Source organism: Oncorhynchus masou, chromosome 10 (assembly GCF_036934945.1).
Source record: "Oncorhynchus masou masou isolate Uvic2021 chromosome 10, UVic_Omas_1.1, whole genome shotgun sequence".
In the NCBI taxonomy this organism is placed as follows: Eukaryota; Metazoa; Chordata; class Actinopteri; order Salmoniformes; family Salmonidae; genus Oncorhynchus; species Oncorhynchus masou.
Genome location: NC_088221.1, coordinates 42,293,425 through 42,306,738, shown reverse-complemented (window position 1 = coordinate 42,306,738; position 13,314 = coordinate 42,293,425). Strand labels below are relative to the sequence as shown.

Below are 13,314 nucleotides of genomic sequence, written 5' to 3'. Positions count from 1 at the left end.
AAGGTGAGTCTACTGAGTCTCCTGTGGTGTTTGCTTCAGGACAATATGGCAGCATAGTGGGGGAGGCTCTCCCCTCTCAGCACCTATGCATAACTCCAGCTGTTTTCATCACTCTCAAGGTTATTGATATTCATTGCAGACAAACATCTCATTGGCTTCAGTACTACAGTCGTTAAAGGAGAGTGCACTAGTTTCAACCCCTCAACCCCTTTAAAGTGGTTATAAATATAAAAAGCAAAAAAATACAAATATTGAGACTTCATTCCAGACAGCTCATTCAAAGTCCAATAAACACCAATAAGACTAATGGGAATACATTAAGGTTCCAAAGGATGACACAATTATTAATTATGTTTGTAGATTATGGGGCGGCAGGGTAGCCTAGTGGTTAGAGCGTTGGACTAGTAACCGGAAGGTTGTGAGTTAAAACCCCCGAGCTGACAAGGTACAAATCTGTCGTTCTTCCCCTGAACAGGCAGTTAACCCACTGTTCCCAGGCCGTCATTGAAAATAAGAATGTGTTCTTAACTGACTTGCCTGGTTAAATAAAGGTAAAATTAAAAATACAAATTCTATTCTGATTTACACCTACTGCAAAATAATGTTTTATTGCAATAACATAATTACTATAGGACCTTTAATATTATTTATCAGAAATGGTGTAATTCACTGACAACCAAATATGTATTACAGCTCCTCAAATGACAAACTGGTCTGATACATGCGTGCGCGACCTACTTGCGCAACGCCCTCGCTCTCTGACGAGAAATTGGAGTGAATCCTCAAAACTCCTGCAAACTCCAGGCTGAGGACCGTTGAGTCTTATAAAAGGGTCTGGAGCTCTCGGATACAGGACTGGCTATATGGGACGCTACTTGGATGTCACAGTCTTTCACTCTCCTAAGGGATCATATTAATTATTTAAAGGTTTTCTATTTTTACATTTTTTTTAAAAGTTACTTTCCCGTCGCGACGTTCTTATTATGTGCAGCTGGCTGCTGCAGTCCGCCCATCATCATACTTGGGAATCTCGAACGTTCGGATGTTCTGTTGATCCCGACTTTATTCTTCTTTAGGACACTTTCTATTTTATGGAAAGACGGAGGACAATATCACAATTCGTTACAAAATGGATTTAAATCCAAGCGTAAAATGTAAAATAGTTGTCGTTGGGGATAGTGAATGTGGGAAAACCGCTCTACTAAATGTGTTTGCAAAAGATTCATTTCCTGAGGTGAGTTTTATGTGATATATGTCATTTTTTAAACATGATTATTATGAGTTATCAATCAGCTTGCAACTTTTCTATGTCTAAACATGGATATCACCATTTTATTTCATCTGTAGGGCTACATTCCCACGGTGTTTGAGAACTACACGGCAAGTTTTGAAATCGATACGCAGAGAGTTGAACTCCGTCTGTGGGACACTTCAGGTGAGGACCCACTGCACGTTATTACCCTTCTGAAAGCCTGCGTCACTGTCATACATGCTGTAGCTAATATATACCAGACATGAAACATCTAGAGTGTTCTACAACAGAAGACAAGCATGAAATCCTGATATGCAGTATTGGCCACATTATGTGCTTTACAGTAACAGCCAGCCCCTTTGAGAGGAATGGTCTGACGCTGCCTCTCTGGAATGTGGGAAAGGGGTAGATAGGAGTCGGATAACACTTATGGAAACCTTTTGTACACCACCAGCATTAGCCTACATCTGAAACGACCATCACACCCCTGAACACCTGACAATGTGGGAACTCAAACACTGGTGTTGCCTCTGTATAGAATTGTACATCAGTCTTGTGAAATCAACATAGGCTACTTACTGACAGACATTTTTGTTCTGTGCACTCTGAAATAAATGCAAACCTTGCATTGGTACCTGTTTTGTATCCCTCAGTCTATAGGAGTAGATTTGTACTTAATTTCTTTCAGCTGTCTATGAGGAGAGAAAATCTAAAGGGCGGTAATGAAATTAGAGACACTTATTTTCCCCTGGCCAACATACACACATTTTTACTCCGAGAGCTTTTGGCCTGGCCGGTCCTCTTGCATTATTTGTTTTATAAAGCCGCTCCCCCTCACAGCCTCACACACTCAACAGGAATCCCGTATAAAAGGTCCCTGGGGGATCAGGTCTGCACAATCTAACCCAGCCCCAGGTCTGCTGGGGATCGATGTCCCATCCATGGGACGGTTAAGCTAACGTAGGCTAATGCAATTAGCGTGAGGTTGTAAGTAACAAGAACAGTTCCCAGGACATAGACATATCTGATATTGTCAGAACGCTTACATTCTTGTTAATCTAACTGCACTGTCCAATTTACAGTAGCTATTACAGTGAAATAATACCATGCTATTGTTTGAGAGTGTCATGTTCAAAATTGTGCAATGTATAAACAAATTAGACACATTTGGGCAGTCTTGATACAACATTTTTAACAGAAATACAATGGTTCATTGGATCAGTCTAATACTCTGCACATACACTGCTGCCATCTAGTGGCCAACATCTAAATTGCACCTGGGCTGGAATAATACATTATGGCATTTCTCTTGCATTTCAAAGATGGTTTTAAAAAATTCAAAAGAACAGTTGGTTTTTTGTTTGTATTTTCTTTTACCAGATCAATTGTGTTATTCTCCTATATTCCTTTCACATTTCCACAAACTTGAAAGTGTTTCCTTTCAAATAGTACCAAGAATATGCATATCCTTGCTTCAGGTCCTGAGCTACAGGCAGTTAGATTTGAGTATGTCATTTTAGGCGAAAATTTAAAAAAAGGGGCGGATCCTTAAGAGGTTTTAACCCAGCCCCAGGTCTGGAGGGGATGTAACCTTAACCCTGCCCCAGGTCTGGAGGGGATGTAACCTTAACCCTGCCCCAGGTCTGGAGGGGATGTAACCTTAACCCTGCCCCAGGTCTGGAGGGGATGTAACCTTAACCCTGCCCCAGGTCTGGAGGGGATGTAACCTTAACCCTGCCCCAGGTCTGGAGGGGATGTAACCTTAACCCTGCCCCAGGTCTGGAGGGGATGTAACCTTAACCCTGCCCCAGGTCTGGAGGGGATGTAACCTTAACCCTGCCCCAGGTCTGGAGGTGATGTAACCTTAACCCTGCCCCAGGTCTGGAGGTGATGTAACCTTAACCCTGCCCCAGGTCTGGAGGGGATGTAACCTTAACCCTGCCCCAGGTCTGGGGGGATGTAACCTTAACCCTGCCCCAGGTCTGGAGGGGATGTAACCTTAACCCTGCCCCAGGTCTGGAGGGGATGTAACCTTAACCCTGCCCCAGGTCTGGAGGGGATGTAACCTTAACCCTGCCCCAGGTCTGGAGGGGATGTAACCTTAACCCTGCCCCAGGTCTGGAGGTGATGTAACCTTAACCCTGCCCCAGGTCTGGAGGGGATGTAACCTTAACCCTGCCCCAGGTTTGGAGGGGATGTAACCTTAACCCAGCCCCAGGTCTGGAGGGGATGTAACCTTAACCCAGCCCCAGGTCTGGAGGGGATGTAACCTTAACCCTGCCCCAGGTCTGGAGGGGTGTAACCTTAACCCTGCCCCAGGTCTGGAGGGGATGTAACCTTAACCCTGCCCCAGGTCTGGAGGGGATGTAACCTTAACCCAGCCCCAGGTCTGGAGGGGATGTAACCTTAACCCAGCCCCAGGTCTGGAGGGGATGTAACCTTAACCCTGCCCCAGGTCTGGAGGGGGTGTAACCTTAACTCTGCCCCAGGTCTGGAGGGGGTGTAACCTTAACCCTGCCCCAGGTCTGGAGGGGTGTAACCTTAACTCTGCCCCAGGTCTGGGGGATCTAATCTTAACCCTGGGGGATCTAACCTTAACCCAGCCCCAGGTCTGGAGGTAATTACCTGCTAAACTACAGTTGCGGATGCCTCCAGCCTGGACTGGTTGGGTGTTTGGGCTGCTCTGCCTCCCTGGGTCTGTGTACTGCTCTGGGAGGAGAGGGAGTAGTGGTGGGAAAGAGAAAGTGAAAACTGCATTCAAATATGTCTTACTCATTTAACCCAACCCATCTGAATCAGAGAGCCTTAATTATCAGCCACATCATCAGCACCTGGGGAACAGTGGGTTAACTGCTTTGCTCAGAACACAAGATGTTTACCTTGTCAACTCTGGGATTTGATCCAGCAACCTTTCAGTTACTGGTCCAACAGTCCTACCCACCAGGCTACCTGCCGGTCAGGGAATCCGTGTGTGTGTGTGTGTGTGTGTGTGTGCGTGCGTGCGTGCGGAGGGGTAGTAAGGGGTTGAGGGAGTGCTTTAGGTGAGGGAGTGTGTTGGGCTGCCTCTCCTCTGCTCTGTGACCTTAAGCTGATTGTGGCGTCCCTTGGGTCTGCCCAGGACACGACTTAGTGATTACACCACAGCTTCAGGAAGAGCTGATACACCAGGGCAGCCCTCACCACACACACCAGTCCTCACCACACACACCAGGGCTGACACACATCTAAGGAGTTCCACTGGACCAGCAATCCCCTCCCTCTCATCACAACATGGTGGTGTGATAACGTAGATATGGTGGAATTGTTTTGATAACCTTGTGGATAGGGTGACGCGTTTCGAGATACATGATAGTGTTGTTTATTGTTATGTGGAAATTGGAGTACCGCAACTACGTATAATGGGTAAAGAGCCTCCAACAGTTTGCCACCTTCTCTCTCTCTCTCTCTCTCTCTCTCTCTACTTTATAATGCACATGTAGTCCACTTAGACTCGTGCTAGTTTTCTTAAAAGAGTAGACATCTATTCTAGTGATTAATTGAACATCGTCCCATATCATGGTAGCCTCATTATACTGCACATGCCATGTACAGTAGTTTCTCTCCTAGGGATATCAGTAAAGATGCTGGATCTTAATTTGATCACCCTTTTGCAGGATAACTTTTCTGCAATGCAGGAAATTTAAAACGTGTAGCAAAAATGCTTCTGAAGTTTGTAATTTTCACTTTGAAATGTCAGACTTGATTTACGAAAAATGTATCAACCACTACAAAAATATCCATTGATTATAATCTACATAATTATTCACATTTCCTGTTGCCGATTGATATTTTTTTTCTGCTGTAGAAAACTAGCTCAAATTAAGATCCTACATCAGTTGCTGAGTTCACTGAAATATAGGGTTACCCAGATGATCTTGTCTAGTTCCCTTCTCATCACATAGTACCCTACTCATTATTTCAGAGCTTTCTGGAGCAACCTGCATGAAGAATAGCACCTGAGAATAACTCGAACACAGTTAGCTGAAAGGTCATTAGAAATGCATGGGACTCCAGTGTTCTAGATTCTGTATGTGGATCAATGTGTTTAGTAGAGGAATTCCCCCCCCCTCCCCCCCAGTGGAATGCCAGTGGTCGGACCATGTCATTGGTCAGGGAAGTGGTTATATCCACCCCTGTGGGAAATCTCCAGGAGGATATTTTATTTCTCGTCTCTCTCCTATAAGCACAACTATTACTTATTATTGTATGTAATAGTTATGTGCATTGACTTGGGTTGGTGTCCTATATTTCTGTAGCCCCTAACCCACCTATCTGATCGATGAGCTGTACGTTGAATGAGGAAAGATGCCTTAGATTAGTTTGATGTCTTTGTTTTATCATGTACACTTTTCATCACGTCTCACAGCGACAGATACATTTACTGTACTTCGAGCCTAAAACTGCAATTTCTTACAGTCGGTTAGGTTTACCCCATTTTTTTTTTAAATCAACTCAATCCTACAACTCAATTTTAATGTTCCCATGGAAAATCCTTCATACCAGAGTTTTAAACATTCCAAATCCCACACGTGTTCTGGTCGAGCCATTTATCAGACCTTAAGGTGGGCTGTGAAAATAGGGGCCTCAAGGCTGTTTGTTTAACATAAGGAATCTGACTCGCCAGACTTGAAAATATTTCTGCATGGTTTACATCTGCTGGTGTGAATTTGTTGTTGGAGAAACATGCCAGGAGGGGAATCCATGTCATACCACAGCATATGATTTATAGGCACTCTACCATGTCCAAATATTCAAATGGGCCCACTGGTACAGAAGTTTACTCCTGGGAATTCAAACTGAGTTTAATTGTGTTGAGGTAAATTAGAGTGAAAATTGAAAAAGACAGATGGTGATGGTGCCATTTGTGTTTTGGTCCGTGTGTTGGTCCAGAGTGGGACCATCTGGATTCCATTTGTGAATCAAAACATTTCTGGTTTGGGTGGGGCCAGGCGTTGTAAAGCCAGCTTCAGAAGTAATGGATCAGGTTTTGAGTGATTGTTATGACTTGAAGTCATGATGTGAAAAAGCATACTTTAACCCCGCATTCTGTAGAATTCAATGGCACAATTCAGGAACCAAGGGTATTCTACATGGCTTTGTATTCTAAAGGGGAAAAGCCTTTGGCACGGAGCCCTTAGACAATTACACAAATCTCCTTTGTGAGAATGAGAAGCTGTTTCCTACAGTAGAGGCTGTATGTGTGAGATATGGTGTTTTTGCGCAGCCAGTTTGGATTAAAGGTAATATATAACCTGTATGAGGAGAGGAGCACCCCTCATGTTGTAACTCAAAGACCACCCTACTGTGGGAAACTAGAAAATCCCCACCATTTTTCAGAGGCACAATGGGGAGATGGGAACTTCCAGACATTAGTGTTGGTTTAGTTTCTTTACCTGGGATGCAACCTGACCCAGTCCACCACAGAGCTTCAACAGCTCTAAAGATTCTCTGCATTCCACACTACACACATTTGTCCCAAGAAAACCTCATGTCCTGAAGGTTATGTTACAGATGGTTTAGTGTGCAGTATGTACGTCACAAGTGTATATTTCACTGGTAAAATACCTCATAGAATTTTGTAATAGTTGGATACTGTAACTTTGTTTCTACTCCTGTTTGGGATGGGAACCACTGCAGTTTTGATCAGTCTCTGCAAATAACATTGTCATTGTTTGAATCAACGCATCTATGGAAAGGTACATGTTCGTTAACTTACAGGAAGTTGAGGAAGTACCGTGACCCAGTTACCACAGGCCCTCTTTAACTTGACTAACAACATGGTGACGTGTTTGAATTGCAGGCTCTGCATACTATGACAACGTGCGACCTCTCTCCTACCCGGACTCTGATGCAGTCCTCATCTGCTTTGACATCAGCAGACCAGAGACCCTGGACAGTGTACTGAAGAAGGTGAGTGTTTTGGGGTGATATAGCGGACTCTTGTTCTGGAAGATAAGCTCCTCTTGAACTGGTGAACAATGGCCTGTCCCAATGGCTTTTTCATTCAGTCCCCTAGACCCTCTCTAGAAAGGCCTCCATCTGTGTTTCTGGGTCAAGGGACCTCTGAAAAAATGAATTCTGCTAAAAACTAGCTTTACCAATGAGAGGAGACTAGAACTAGGGCTGTACCAATGAGGGGGTACTAGAACTAGGGCTGTACCAATGAGGGGGTACTAGAACTAGGACTGTACCAATGAGAGGAGACTAGAACTAGGAGCGTACCAATGGGGGGGTACTAGAACCGTACCAATGGGGGGTACTAGAACCGTACCAATGGGGGGGGGTACTAGAACTGTACCAATGAGGGGGACTAGAACTAGGACCGTACCAATGAGGGGGTACTAGAACCGTACCAATGAGGGGGGGACTAGAACTAGGACCGTACCAATGAGGGGGGGTACTAGAACCGTACCAATGAGGGGGGGTACTAGGACTGTACCGATGAGGAGGGGACTAGGACTGTACCGATGAGGGGGACTAGGACTGTACCGATGAGGGGGGGTACTAGAACCGTACCAATGAGGGTGGGGTACTAGAACCGTACCAATGAGGGTGGGTACTAGAACCATACCAATGAGGGGGGACTAGAACTAGGACCGTACCAATGAGGGGGGACTAGAACTAGGACCGTACCAATGAGGGGGGACTAGAACTAGGACCGTACCGATGGGGGGGGACTAGAACTAGGACTGTACCGATGGGGGTGGGGACTAGAACTAGCACTGTACCATTGAGAGAGGTGGCGGGGAGGAATGTGAAAACAAACTCACGTGAGGCTCAGTAGTAGTCAAACCGGCCTTGTTCACACATGGTCTCCCAGATCCCAGACACGGCTATTGTGGGTCTCAGTGCCCTTTGACCTGGCTCAGTATTGTGCCAGCTGAGAGGAGTAGGGTCCAGTTAGAGATTCTTCCCCTGGAGAGAACATAATCCAACCAAGCTTTTTTGTTCTCGGACCTCGCTCAGTAGGGCCCCAGTCTCCAGTCTCGGACTAATGCTTTCTCTTTCTTTCCTCTGTATAGTGGAAAGGAGAGATTGAGGAATTCTGTCCCAACACCAAGATGCTGCTGGTGGGGTGCAAGTCAGACCTACGCACTGACCTTTTTACCAAATCTCACTCTGGTCATACCCCAGTGTCCTATGATCAGGTGGGTGTCATGTCTTTCTAAATGTCATTCAAAATTATGGACTTAAACATGATCCAGTATTAAAAGCGCTGGGTACAATTTGTAATAGGCAGAGCTCCTGACTGATTTCAGTGTTGTTCCCTCTCTGTCTCAGGGCTCTAACATGGCCAAGCAGATCAGTGCTCCTTACATCGAGTGTTCGTCTCTGCAGTCTGAGAACAGCGTCAGGGACCTCTTCCACGTGGCCACGCTGGCCTGCGTCAACAAGGGCAACAAGAACGTCAAACGCAACAAGTCCTCCAGGAGCACCAAGAGGATCTCACACAGCAGACCTGACCTGCCCACCGTGGTGTCAGACTTCCAGAAGACTAAAACTAAGACCTGTGCTGTTATGTGACTGGGATGATGTCATTAGAGAGACTGGGAGACACTGTGAACATGCTAATGAGCATTTGAATTTTGGACAACCATGAAGAGCTTTATGCACTATTAGTGTGCCAACTGAATGAGGGATGGTGTTGAGATGGTGAAAACAGCTACGTTATACCCTGCTTTTTTACACGCTAGGGGAAGCATAGAAACGAGGCGTAAATGAACACATCATGAACTAGATGTATCCCAGACAGTCGTCACTAAAGAGCTCTACTTTTATTCTCAGCTTGAACTTGAATCCTATGGTTTAGAACACAGGCAGGGTTGAAGAATCCTGACTATTGAAAAGCTTCCGTTTCTGAAGTGTTGCAGGTACCAGTGTTTTGGGGGTTTTCTGCTGTTTTCAAGGATCCTGTGTTTTTCTAAGTAATCAACCGAAATTGTTGTGAGGAGAGACCAATGAAGGATATGAGAGCAGTTAGATTGTGTAATGTACAGAGAAGCAATGATGACAACCAAGATGTTGTCTGAGCAGAATTGATGCATGTCACGTGTTGTGTCACCATTTACATTTCCTTTTGTCTTAAAATGTTGCCCTTTTCTGAATCTGTTTATTACAATGTATTATTCTACAACAATGTCAAAATAGTTCATTTCAGAACTGTCAATTTGCCATGTTTAAATGTACTGTAGTCATGTAAATGTGGTACATGTTTGATTTACATGTTACATTTATACTTATATACGTATAAGCCCATCATTAAATGCCTCATTAATTGACCAATGGGAAGTACATACTTTCCTACTGAATTTGCCCGTTTTAGTTTTATAAGAACTAGTGGTCTATCCGAGACACTGGTCTTGATTTTTAAAATATTTAGGGCCTTGGAAGCTCATTCAGTTCCTGTGGACATATATGGAAGTGTTGACGTCTCTGGATTGTGGGTTTTCCTATGAAAAGAGTAACTACTGTAGATAAGATTTGTCCTTTGGTTTAGTGAAGAGAGACATTTACTGTGAGTGACATCCTGCTCTTTCTGCCTGTCACGCTGGCCTCGTTATCAGAGCTGTGACTTTGCTAAAGTCTTTCACCCTCGCCTCTCCTCTGTCGGCACGCTGCAGGAGTTCTGGTCACATGATGACGCACTCTGGGTGAACCTTAACTACCCCTCAGCTCAGCTGCCTGCTGGCTGTCTGTCCTACCAGCCCTTCTGAATCTTTTAGAAGCATTAAGAGTTGGGCTCCTTCTGTTTGACATTTGGGTGTTTAAGTTATGTATATTTGCTTGTGAAAACCCTCACCATGCCAAACCAGACATGTAGTTTGGGAACTGTATTTGTAAGGTAGTGACTGACAATATTATTCTTGTTCCTAATGAGGAATCAGGGAAAACACCCAGGCAATACATACATGAATGCCTTGATCACGCCAAATGCGGCCGAATGTGCTGAGATATGTCAAAACATGGGCCAATTCTGTCCCAACAATACGATATAGATGCCTCAATGATACATGAGGATATGAAACCGTTCTCCTTAAATCAGGTGACTACTGTGAGGCAACATATTAAGAGCTTGTGATGGAGATATCCTTAGCGGAACAGCGGTTTACAATAACCAGGACACATGTACCATAGATGGGACCAGTGGTCTGTGTCATTGAATTCTATTGGGTAAATGATTGTTCAGTGTGTAACATGCATCAGTGGCTCCATCAACACGGAATCGCTGCATTTTTATCAGGATTGGTCCTGTCCTGTCTAATCAATTCTCTTAACGGTGCCCCAGTCAAGGTGATATGAAAGGGGACTTAGGGAAATCTGTGCTGTAAAATATGGACGAGATGGCTATTTTTACGCCACAGAAAACCTAATGCCATATAGAAGTTCTGCCTCGTTGAAATACAAAAAGGCCCGTTTGTCTTTTGTGAGCATACAAATCCATGCCGTTGTGCGAATGCTATGGAGATTATGGTGATAACAGAATACATTTACCCTTGCTTTTGTATTCATTGTGGTTAGATTCAGGGTAGTAGAAAGAGATTGTCTAAATTGCAAGCCTTATTCCACCACCCTGGTTTTCCTCTACTGCAGTGATACTTGTTATTGTGAAATAGCCTATCTTTACAAGCTTATCCAAATGAGTTCAATTGATTGGTTGATCAGAATTCCAACTCTTTAACTTGTGTCATAACGTAAACCGAAGAACCTCTGGTTGCTTCACATGGTGCCTAGGTATGTATCTGTTCAGTGTAGTTTCTCAGCAGTGGAGAGATACTAAACCACATAACAATAGCTGTTAACAGCAAGTTCAACTTCATATAAGTTCTCATTAAATCGTACATATTTTATGTTATTATAAATGGTAGGCCTACTTTGAAAGGTAATGATATGGAAACTGAATTGCCATCCAGAGGATTTTGGTGATCAAATATTTTAATCGTTGAGCCTAAACTGCCAGCTTGCAATTGCACACCCCATTGCAATATTAATTAAAGCACTAAGCCACCATTCTGGCCTACTGATAAAATGCTTGTTAGCCATATAAAAAAATAATTGCTGATATTTACAACGCCCTCATTTAATTGGATGTCTAAATTGATCCACAAATGTATCCCATTACAAAGATATTGATAATGTGTTACAATGACTCGGGGCTCTATTCAATCTGAATCGTTGAAGCGTCACAAGAAAACACGGTAGAAATGTGAAGGTCATTTCATATTGAGACGACAACATCTGCAGCGTTTACCGTGAACGCAGTCTCCACTAACGCGGGAACATTGCCTTTAAACTTCAATACATTTCCACTGACGCATGGATTGAATATACCCCTAAATGTGAAGAGACATTGGTCACACTCTGGGTTTGCCATTTTGACAGATTTGGACCCATCCTTCATAAACTGTGTTGAGTGATAACAACCTTGTAAGTGCATATGGCTTCATATGGGTGGAAGGGTAGTCTAGTGGTTAGAGCGTTGGACTAGTAACCGAAAGGTTGCAAGTTCAAACCCCCTGAGCTGACAAGGTACAAATCTGTCGTTCTGCCCCTGAACATGCAGTTAACCCACTGTTCCTAGGCCATCATTGAAAATAAGAATTTAAATAAAGGTAAAAATAAAATCAACAGGCTGCCTGCCACACACTTAGACTTGGTGAGCAGATGTTTCACACAACGTCTGCCTGTCATAGGGTGGTGTGTCAGCCTGTCATAGGATGGTGTGTCAGTCTGTCATAGGGTGATGTGTCCGCCTGTCATAAGGTGGTGTGTCAGCCTGTCATAGGGTGGTTTGTCAGTCTGTCATAGGGTGGTGTGTCTGCCTGTCATAGGGTGGTGTGTCAGCCTGGCATAGGGTTGTGTGTTAGTCTGTCATAGGGTGGTGTGTCTGCCTGTCATAGTGTGGTGTGTCTGCCTGTCATATGGTGGTGTGTCAGTCTGTCATAGGGTGGTGTGTCAGCCTGTCATAGGGTGGTGTGTCAGTCTGTCATAGGGTGGTGTGTCTGCCTGTCATACTGTGCTGGGTCAGCCTGTCATAGGGTGGTGTTTCAACCTGTCATAGGGTGGTGTGTCAGCCTGTCATAGGGTGGTGTGTCAGCCTGTCATAGGGTGGTGTGTCAGCCTGTCATAGGGTGGTGTGTCAGTCTGTCATAGGGGTTGGTGTGTCATAGGGTGGTGTGTCAGCCAGTCATATGGTGGTGTTTCAACCTATCATAGGGTGGTGTGTCAGCCAGTCATAGGGTAGTGTGTCTGCCTGTCATAGGGTGGTGTGTCAGCCTGTCATAGGGTGGTGTGTCTGCCTGTCATACTGTGGTGGGTCAGCCTGTCATAGGGTGGTGTTTCCACCCGTCATAGGGTGGTGTGTCAGCCTGTCATAGGTTGGTGTGTCAGCATGTCATAGGGTGGTGTGTCTGCCTGTCATAGGGTGGTGTGTTAGCCTGTCATAGGGTGGTGTGTTAGCCTGTCATAGGGTGGTGTGTCAGCCTCTCATAGGGTGGTGTGTCAGCCTGTCATATGGTGGTGTGTCTGCCTGTCATAGGTTTGTGTTTCTGCGTGTCATATTGTGGTGTGTCAGCCTGTCATAGGGTGGTGTGTCAGCCTGTCATAGGGTGGTTGTGTCTGCCTGTCATATGGTGGTGTGTCTGCCTGTCATAGGGTGGTGTGTCTGCCTGTCATAGGGTGGTGTGTCAGCCTGTCATAGTCTGCCTGTCATAGGGTGGTGTGTCAGCCTGTCATAGGGTGGTGTGTCAGCCTGTCTAGGGTTGTGTGTCAGTCTGTCATAGGGTGATGTGTCTGCCTGTCATAGGGTGCCTGTTAGGGTGGTGTTTCAACCTGTCATTGGGTGGTGTGTCAGCCTGTCATTGTGTGGTGTGTCAGCCTGTCATAGGGTGGTGTGTCAGCCTGTCATAGGGTGGGTCAGTCTGTGTGTGTCAGCCTGTCATAGGTTGGTCAGTCTGTCATAGGGTGGTGTGTCAGCCAGTCAGTGTGTCAGCCTGTCATAGGGGTGGTGTTTCAACCTATCATGG

General features: G+C 45.0%; 1 protein-coding gene across 1 annotated transcript; it reads left to right on the top strand.

The window, feature by feature from the left end:
• Nucleotides 1-779: 779 nt before the first annotated feature.
• LOC135547001 (rho-related GTP-binding protein RhoE-like) lies at nucleotides 780-9,568 on the top strand. Its single transcript, XM_064975562.1, has 5 exons — nucleotides 780-1,234; nucleotides 1,348-1,435; nucleotides 7,092-7,201; nucleotides 8,314-8,439; nucleotides 8,573-9,568. Exons 1-5 carry the CDS (start codon nucleotides 1,130-1,132, stop codon nucleotides 8,813-8,815), a joined length of 672 nt encoding a protein of 223 aa, XP_064831634.1. The 5' UTR covers nucleotides 780-1,129; the 3' UTR covers nucleotides 8,816-9,568.
• Nucleotides 9,569-13,314: the final 3,746 nt, after the last annotated feature.